The following is a 10,087-nucleotide window of genomic DNA, read 5'->3' as shown; positions in this document are numbered from 1 at the left end:
AGATAAGTTAGTTTACTTAGGCCTTTAATCAGCCGTGGGGGGTGGGGGTGGGGAGTGGGGGTGGGTTTGAAACTCCATGAGCAAGAGCAGCTGCAGGATAAAGGCAGACAGGCCTGTGTCTGGGTCCTGGGCCTTCCTTATCCACCTAGAGGGGAGGATCTTTTCCCATAGTTGTCCTGAAACTTCCAGTAAAATGGACTCATTACAAGGTTACACTGTTTCATCTTTTTAAATACATTGATGCCAATGTTCTTGTACAGAATCCTTCGAGCCTACTTCCAATGCAATTTGCATTGTCCTGCATTGCAGAAGTTGCTCACTGACAGTTTCCATTGGAGCACCTTCCCAGATGTGAGACTGGAGCTCTAGTGCATAACCGAGGGATTCAGAGGCCTGGGCTGTCCAGCTTCCTGAACAAGTCCCTTGACCTCTTTGCCCTTGTAATTTTTTTGTGTGACTTTCTTTGCCATCAAAACAGTAGGAAAAGCTTGCAATCTCTTAGGGTAAAGTCGTGTCAGGTAAGAGAAAAAAACAACACAATCTAGGGTTTGGGTCTAATGGAAATGCTAATTCTTCCAAAATGCATTATCCAAAACTCATTATCATGGGGTAACCCAATAATGCCCAATAATAAGAATTTAAATATTCTTAATTAAATTAAATACATAGCATGCTGTATGCTGCCTGATTTTCATTTGCAGTATGACCTTCAATTGTTAATAATAATGAAGGTAAACTTTTTCTGAGTAATTTTTCATACATAAATCAAAAAGAGATTTAACATTCTTCCCTAACGGAAAACACAGCTGGAGAAATGACTGTGGAGAAAATATAACTGTGGGGCCTAGGAAACTGGCAGGTGATAATAGGCCAATGCCTGCCAGGCACAGTGGCTCACGCCTGTAATCCCAACACTTTGGGAGGCCGAGGCAGGCGGATCACATGAGTCCAGGAATTCAAGACCAGCCTGGCCAACATGGTAAAACTCTGTCTCTACTAAAAATACAAAAATTAGCCGGGCGTGGTGGCGCGCACCTCTAATCCCAGCTACTGGGGAGGCTGAGGCAAGAGAATCGCTTGAATCCAGGAGACAGAGGTTGCAATGAGTTGAGATGGAGCCATAGCACTCCAGCCTGGGCAACAGAGTGAGTCTCCATCTCAAAATAAATAAATAGATTAGCCAATGCCTCTCTTCCAGGAGGATTAAGGACTGGCCAGGCCATCATGTAGAATCACCCACCTCCTGGAGCCCAGGTAGCTTCTAATTTGATGACCATTTAGTAGTCACTCTTGCCTGCGACTTTATTGGTGCTGAAGACTTAAATTTTTAGACTGAAAACAAAATGAATTGGACTGCTTGGGGTTGGATATGGAGGTAGAGTGGTCTCCCTAGTGCAGACCCAAGAGCCTCTTCAAGAACCTCTGTGGTTCCAAGACCCAGCCATTGGTCAGAGGGTAAGCAGTTTGGGGAACCAGTGTAGGGGAAGGGAGAGATGCTGGGGTTTGCTGACTGACAGCCTGGGGTCCACACCTCTGATTGGCAACATATTGTCTGATCTTGGCTAAGGTACTTAAGCTCTACAAGCCTGAGTTTCCACCCTTGTAAAGTGGAAATTGGGAATTAGGGGAATCAAAAAATGTCAGTGTATGTACAGCTGCTATCTTTACAGGGAGTAAAAGTTCAGAGAGCTATGGCTAGACTTTCTGTGCCAGTTGTATGAAGAGGATAATGTTTGTGCATGACTCACACCTCCCTCACCTTTTCTGATATGACATATACACTACCGTAAGTTTGAAGAAGCAAAAATAGTCCTCTCACAAAAAGAATTTCGAACACCTCAGTCTCAGCAGGAGAAATGGATCACTTGGGCTATTGTCCCCTGTCTCCCTGTCCCTGGGCTCTGCGAGCCTCCAGCTCACAGGCCAATCCTCAAAGGGCTATTCTTCCAACAGGTCTGACAACTGGCTGGCTTCCCACCTCGGACTGCCTCCCGACTTCTTGCTTTCTTATCCTGCAAATTACTCAGATGATTCCAAAATCTGGCGCCCTGTGGAGATCTTTAGACTGGTCAGCAACCATCAAAACGAGATCTCAGACAGGAGAATCTGTGCCTCTGCATCAGCCCCAAGGACCTGCAGCATTGAGCGTGTCCTGCGGAAAACAGAGAGGTTCCAGAAATGGCTGCAGGCCAAGCGCCTCACGCCAGACCTGGTGCAGGTGAGTATGAAGGCCATGGAAAGGGGATGTGAAGGGGATGATGAGAAAGAGACAGAGACAGAGAGAGAGAAATTCATTCCCATCTCATGTCTCAGTTTGAGAAAAAGGAGAAGCTGTGGTCTGTCTAAAGTGTGACAAAACACTGTCGTAAAACACAGTGACTTACGGTAAGACAGGAACTAAACAAGGTTTACTTGTAAGGTTCCATCCCATTGTCATTTCTCATTCTCTCTGATGTGATCCTCAGCGACAATTCGGGAAAGTTCCTAGCTGCGACCTCTGGCCTAAAGATCTGACAGGATGACCCTTGCCAGTCCACCCCCCTACCAGGGCTCAACTCACCTGCATCCTTCTCTGACAGCTCTTTGCCAGCTCCCGGGCTGGCTAAGTATTCTCTCTTAGAAGCTCCCATATATATCCTGTTTCACAATACAGAGAGATCACTTTGAAAGTCAGGTTCCTCTTCTATCCCCCACTGTAAAGAATAACCAAACCTCAGCCATTACAGAAGCCAACTTTGATAATACAGCATCCTCTTCCCACCTGACAGCCTCCCACCCACTCCCATGGACATGCTGCCCTGGGAACTTCAGCACCTTGCTGGTGCCATCATCATATTCTGCATTGGTTCCCTCCTGTACTATCATCTCAAGTATCAGCCTTCTTCATTCGAACCAGCACAGCCATGACCCTCCACACACATCTAGCTGAGCCCCTTTGTGCAGAAGATGCCACCTCAGAGGACTGAGTGGCTCACCTTCAGCAAAGATGAGGAAAGAGAGGCTCACCCCAACCTCCCTGCCATGACAAAGAGGGAGGGCTTGAACCGACCTTCTCATGGGGATGCTGAGGCTGCTTCTCACACTCCCTGGGCCACTAGGTCCTTTACATGGGTACCTCAGGCTGTCTAAGTGAATTCTGAGCGCTAACGAACACGCTGTTGGCTTCTGCAAGATAAGAGACATAGAGCAAAGAAGAATCACTGGTTCCTGGCTATCTCATCCATGTAATAAGACCTTCTGGCTTTGTGCTTAGGTTGTGTGGTGTGATGGTTAATTTTGTGTGTCAACTTGATTGGGCCATGGGATGCCCAGCTATTTAGTCAGACATTATTCTGAGTGTTTCTGTGAAGATGACTTTGGATGAGATTAACATTGAGATCAGTAGACTGAGTCAAGCAGATTATGTGTGTGGGACTCATCCAGTCGGCTGAAGGCCTCAACAGAATAAACGCTGACCCACTTCCTAATAAGAGGGAACTCCTCCTGCCTGACTGGCTGCATTTGAGCTGGGACATTGGCTTTTTTCCTACCTTCAGGCTCACACTGAAACATCAGCTCTTCTTGGGTGCCAAGGCTGCCAGCCCTTGAAGTAGAGCTATACCATTGGCCCTCCTGAGTCTTCAGCTTGCCAACTGCAGATCTTAGGAACCGTCAGTCTCTATGGTCACATAAGCCAATTTCTTATAATAAATCTCTCTCCATCTATCTATCTATCTATACATCCTATTAGTTCTGTTTATCTGGAGAACCCTGACTAATACATGTGGAAACTATTTTGAAATCAGGAGGAGTCAGGTTGCTGGTAATATGGCCATCATGGAACATTGAATAAAACTGAGCTTTCCAATATGGTGCTTTTGCAGTCTGCACTCTATGAATTTATTGACACTGAGTGGGAACAGAAAAAACCGGAAGAAGTCACGCTGTCCCCGGGCTGGGGAGGTGTTGGCAAGATCTAATATGAGGGTCTTGGAGTTTGTGCAGGAGACAGGAAGTGGAGGCTTAGGTAGAAGAACCCCATGGTGGATGCTCAACACAGGGCAGAAGCAGAACAGAGGTCATATAACAAATCTAACACCATGGTTAACGTGCAACCCCCTGTGCCTCTCTTTCTGTCCTGCAGACAGACCCTTCATGCACTAGCTTTGGTACCCACCATATGCCATTCACAGGCTGGGGACAGCGTGACTGTCTAGTATGAGGCATGGGAAAAACCACTATGAGACCTCCTCCATTTTGCCTGAAATATGTGCTCAGGAACAAACAGAAGTCCCCAAGAAGAGCAAAACAGGGTAGACAAAGAATTGTTTCAGAACCCCTTGAAGATCCTATGACCTCTTACTGCCCCCATCATTGTTGAGTCCCATTCTGAAAAGCATAATTTCTAAAAGGCAAGCCTACCTCTACCTGGGACCTGGACAACATACCAAAGGAAGGAACTTTCCTTTTCTATTTTTTTTTTTTTTTGAAACAGAATCTTGCTCTATCACCCAGGCTGGAGTGCAGTGGCATGATCTCTGCTCACTGCAACCTCTGTCTCCCGGGTTCAAGCGATTCTCCTGCCTCAGCCTCCCGAGTGGCTGGGATTACAGGTGCGTGCCACCACACCTGACCAATTTTTGTATTTTTTGTAAAGATGGACTTTCACCATGTCGGCCAGGCTGGTCTCGAACTCCTGACCTCAAGTGATCCACCTGCCTCAGTCTCCTAAAGTGCTGGGATTACAGGCATGAGCCACCGTGCCCAGCCAGGAAGGAACTTTCTGGTGTGCAAGATACACTTGAGATTCTACCTAAGGTAGCTAGACTGGCATTGGGCTTTGAACTAAGGAAAATGTCCTCTTTCTCTCACCTTCTAGATACTTCCATAATAACAGTACAGTAGAGATTATCCCAGGGGGCCTAACAAGTCCAAAGCAACCCGCCAGGTACATCTTTTGCAGTCTGTACTCTATGAGTACACCTTGATGAATGTAGACACTAGGGTCTAGGGAAAAGACTCCTGGAGCCTGGAAACTATGGTTGAGTTTTGTATCTGCCACTAAAAGCTGTGGCAAAATGAGAAGAAGGAGCAGAGACGCAGTAATAACACAGAGCTTCCATTCCTGTTCATCCATCCAACAAGTTTCATCAACTGTACTATAGCATCCTGGGTATTCAAAGATGAATCATACCCAAGCTCCACCCCCAGAAGCATATGGCTCAGTGGTAGAGACAGGCAAGAGCACAAATCACCACCCAGCATTGTAGTTAATATGCTGACGCTCTGTACTGAAACAAAGGACACATTGCTGACTTGGGTCCTTCACTCCCTGACCAATTGACCTTGGATTTAAGCCCAAAATTTCCCCAATCTGCTCTGACATTCCTTCTCCAAAATTGAGGTGGGAAGAGGGCTTCTGGATGATCTCAAAGACCCTCCAACCTCTGATACTTTTTAACTTGATATGACTCTGCTTCATTTATTTAGCAAATACTGACTGAATATCTACTAATCACCAAGAGCTGTGCTGGGTGCCTTGATTTTCTTATTTCTCAAATGACAGAAAATAGTACCTGCTCTGTCTGATTCATTTATCCTAATGAGCTTATAGACAAGAATATGCTTCAGAAGTCCATCACTATAGAAATGCACAGCAGTATTCTTGTAATAAGTGAGTCCCTTTCTCCAATTTGTTATGCTAAAATTTGCTCCACCAATTTTGTCATCTTGCATTACATGCAGCTAAACAAGCTTTTCTTCTTTCTGCCAAAACAGCATCTATTAACAACATGCTGGCAATACATGGCCAAAAGCAGAACAATTTTTGCTTTACTTTGGCCCTCCCCTAACCCATCTTTTCATCTCCACCATAGATTTTTCCCTTCCTTATAAAAAAGGAAATATTAGCAGCCATTTTATAAATTCTGCACAAACCCATTCTTCTCCTATCCATTAAGCTCAAGGTCATTACTGTCTTATTTTGACACCATCTTCTCGATCTCTCCTCACCTCCTTTCCAGAGACCCTTTGCCCTTAGGATTCCACGGCGGGCCCAAGGTGTTCTGTTACACTCTTTCCCACTTTCATGCCTCATCCAGGCTGCACTCAAACACCTGCTCTGTTTTTTTGCTTGTTTGTTTTGGTTTGGTTTTCTTTGAGACGGAGTTTCACTCTTGTCACCCAGGCTGGAGTGCAGTGGCCCCATCTCGGCTCACTGCAACCTCTGCCTCCCAGGTTCAAGTGACTCTTCTGTCTCAGCCTCCCGAGTAGCTGGGATTACAGGCGCCGCCACCACGCCTGGCTAATTTTTGTGTTTTTAGTAGAGACAGGGTTTCGCCATGTTGGCCAGGCTGGTCTCCAACCCCTGACCTCAGGTGATCCACCCACCTCTGCCTCCCAAAGTGCTGGGATTACATGCGTAAGCCACTGTGCCCAGCCACATCTGCTCTTTTCTTTGTAGCAAAACTCACCTATCAGTTTCAAATGGTTCTGTCTTCACCAAAGGTGGCCAAAAAATACCTTCACCTATTCACCCAAGAGAATTGAAAACAAGTGTTCAAACAAAAACTTGTATATGGGCTGGACATAATGGCTCACGCCCGTAATCCAAGCACTTTGGGAGGTTGAGGCAGGAGGATTGCTTGAGGCCCGGGGTTCAAGACCAGCCTGGGGATGATGGTGAGACCAAACCTATTAAAAAAAAAAAAAAAAAAAAAAACTTGTATGTGAATGCTTATAGCAGCACTATTCATAATAGCCAAAAGGTAGAAACAACCCAAATGTTGTTCATCAACCAATGAATGGATAAAAAATATATTCTATCCATACAGCGGAATATTATTCAGCCATAAAAAGGAATTAAGTGCTGATATATGCTACAACATGGGTAAACCTTGAAAACATTGTGCTCAGTGAATAAAAAGAAGTAAAACACAAAAAGCCACATATTCTATGATTTAATTTATAGGCAATGTCCAGAATAGGCAAATCCATAGAGACAGAGAGGAAATCAGTGGTTGCTAAGGGCTGAGGGGAGGCGAGAATTAGGAGTGACTGTTTAATGGGTTCAGGATTTCTTTCTGGAGTGATGAAATGATTCTGGAATTAGGTAGTGGTGATGGTCGCACAGTCTTCTGAATGTATTAAAAGCCACTTAATTGTATAATTTAAAATGGTTTAAATGGTGAATTTTATTGTTATGTGAATTTTACCTCAATTTTTAAAAGGAAGAATAAGCCATAGAAACAACTTCCCCTATTCTGTGACCCATTCTCTTGTGATGGGCAGCTAATGTCATAATTTAATTTGTGCCGGGAAGTTAACAGCTAATGGCATTTCACTGTTAGCCCTCTAAGAAGCCATTTGCATGAAAAGCCAATATCGTGATGCTTTCACTAGTTCATGCATGACTATCTCAGGCCTTCCTAATATATTCCTACATTCTTCCCCTACTAAACCCAGATGTGGCCCAGAATTCTTCTCAACAGTGTTCTAAGTTAGCAGCCTCTGTGTTTGATCTCAGCTGGAATAAGAGACGAGCCCTCTGAGTGATCATTCATCCCAGATTTGGCCAAACAGCTCTGCCCTGTTTTTCTGATAACCCGTCAGACATAAGTCCTAATTTCTTGTTTGGAAATCATGATCTTTCTGTATTTATATGGGAGTTTCAAGAGCCAACTGGGGAGCTATTATAGGATACGTGGTTGGGAGATCAGCCTCATCCTTCAACTCACACCAAATGGCCCAGTGTCAGCTCAGCCTACCTGTCAGGCCAGCCCCCTGGGACTCTCTCTGTGTGTGACTTAAGTGGGTTTTCTCTGATTTCCTCAAGCGCCATTTTCCAACTGGGATCTAAGCCAGAGCCTTCAATTGTGCCTATCTGCTTGTGTGTGTGTGTTGCTGTGTGTTTAGGGGAAGAAAAAGATGCCACAAGGAGCTCACAGGCTCTGCTCAGAGAACTGACAAGGCAGAGATGAGAGGAGAAAAAAAAAATCAAAGAAATAAAAGTAAACGAAAGGGAGGAGGGATCTGGCCGGTTCAGGGACCTCAGAACTTTGACTGTCAGCCCTGCTTATGAATAAATAAAGTCAAGTTGGATGAAAAGCCCCAGTAGTCATCATCAGAGGCTGAGCCAGGGAGTCCCGGGCTCCCCTCCTGCAGGGCCAAATGCAGTTTTGTATTTAAGGACACTGCATCTTGAGCCACAGTGCAGTACAGCTACCGCAGGGCTGCTAAGGAAGATGACAGGACCAAGAATTAGGAAGAAAGTGAAACGATGCAGTGTGTGTGTGTGTGTGTGTGCGCGCGCGCGCTCGAGCATGTTTAGCACTTATGCTAATAACATCGTGACTTTTCTCCTCTAAAAGCTGCATTGTTCTGATGGGAATATCCCACAGCCTAAATTACTACCCCACAAACAGAACCACAGCCAAGAACACCGCTCAGAGTTTATCATGAGGTGCTTGTTCACAAAACCACAAAGAAGGCTTCCTCTGCTTTTATGCCAAGAGGCAACCACCCTAGGCAGCACGTGGCTAATCAGGGGGAAACACATATCCTCCACTGTGTCCGGCTCCCATCCCCTCAACTACGATCCGATCTGACATTGTTCTAAACAGTGTTACTCCCTCCAAACGGGAATACACCAGATGGCCGCAGAGCCTTTTCTCCCACTAGATGGCAGTACAGAGTGTTCAGTCAGCTTTGTTTAAACAAGGATGGTTAACTATTTTACTTCCTACGTCTCCATTATTTTTTTAAATGCATAGAATAAGGGAAATCAGCAAATGAACCAAAATGCGTGTTCATTATATAATCTAAATGTGGGTTCAGATGTAACTAATAAACAAGTGAAATTCACTTTTGTTTAAATGTAACTCAAAAATATGTAAGAGATGGTTATAGGACCTGTGCTAGGCGCTAGGAGGGCATACGGGTATCAAGAGAAGGTCCTTGCACTCTGGGAGATGACACCCCAGTGAGGGAGACAGACCATATTCGATTCGTTCTGATACAAGACACCCTGTGATAAAGTGCTTTAACGAAGATGAAAATTTTATATTGGATTCACAGTTGGTTTTCAGACTGTAAATATTTTAATGCCTCACAGGCTACTAGGTCAAGGATGCTTCAAAAAAGTTCCATTTGTTTGTTTGTTTGTTTGTTTTAAAAGAGAACATGACTATATTGGTGCTGAAAAAGAAAAAATAGGCTGACTGGTGGCTGTATTATTTTCACACACATCTAACACTGGAGTCAAAGATGAAATGACTATTAGCGGAAAAGGAAATTTAAGCAACTAAGAATGCCTCCACAGTACCACACAGGGCAATATTCCCTGGATGTCAGTGCACATCTTCTGGGGAATGGTCTTGGAGGAACAGAGCCCCTTCAGAGGTACATCCTCACTATGAAATCAGGAGACCCCGTTCCTGTGACCCTTGGGAGGTATTCAGAGGGCTGTGTTTCTCGCCCATGGGAGTTTGGGGAACCAACTGGAGAGATATTACGGAATAGATACAAGTCCCCTCTCAGCCCATTTTCTCCATCCAGTCATGGAACTGGAAGTGTTCAGAGTTAAAACAACTAAGATTTTGAATCATCTAATTTATTTAAGATTACAACCATGAAGACTTTGCCATCTCAACATTTGTGGCAAAGAGGTTATTTGGAATGGGTCAGAGACTAACCTACTCATTTCCAAACTTCCATTGTGTCATAGACTCATAGAAAAGGGCCTAATAATCACCCAGTGTGCCCACTCAAATGACCCCTACATTATTCTTGATGGAGCTCATGAATGAAAATGAGACAGTTGGCTGGGCGTGGTGGCTCACACCTGTAATCCCAGCACTTTGGGAGGCTGAGGTGAGCGGATCACGAGGTCAGGAGATCGAGACCATCCTGGCTAACACGGTGAAACCCCGTCTCTACTAAAAATACGAAAAATTAGCCAGGCATGGTGGCGGGCGCCTGGAGTCCCAGCTACTCGGGAGGCTGCGGCAGGAGAATGGTGTGAACTGGTAGGTGGAGCTTACAGTGAGCAGAGATTGTGCCACTGCACTCCAGCCTGGGCAACAGAGTGAGACTCTGTCTCAAAAAAAAA

General features: G+C 45.1%; 1 protein-coding gene across 2 annotated transcripts in view; it reads left to right on the top strand.

Moving 5' to 3' along the window:
- The window catches only part of LOC105541665 (chromosome unknown open reading frame, human CXorf36), a 61,471-nt gene that overhangs the window by 6,941 nt on the left and 44,443 nt on the right, over positions 1 to 10,087 (top strand). For both annotated transcript variants that reach the window (XM_011982810.1, XM_011982811.1), the window contains exon 2: positions 1,954 to 2,218. In XM_011982810.1, coding sequence (XP_011838200.1) covers positions 1,954 to 2,218 — 265 coding nt within the window. The remainder of the gene's footprint in view (positions 1 to 1,953; positions 2,219 to 10,087) is intronic.

The sequence above is a fragment of the Mandrillus leucophaeus genome, unplaced genomic scaffold (genome assembly GCF_000951045.1).
Source record: "Mandrillus leucophaeus isolate KB7577 unplaced genomic scaffold, Mleu.le_1.0 Scaffold243, whole genome shotgun sequence".
Classification (NCBI taxonomy): domain Eukaryota; kingdom Metazoa; phylum Chordata; class Mammalia; order Primates; family Cercopithecidae; genus Mandrillus; species Mandrillus leucophaeus.
This window is presented reverse-complemented; position numbering and strand designations above follow the sequence as displayed.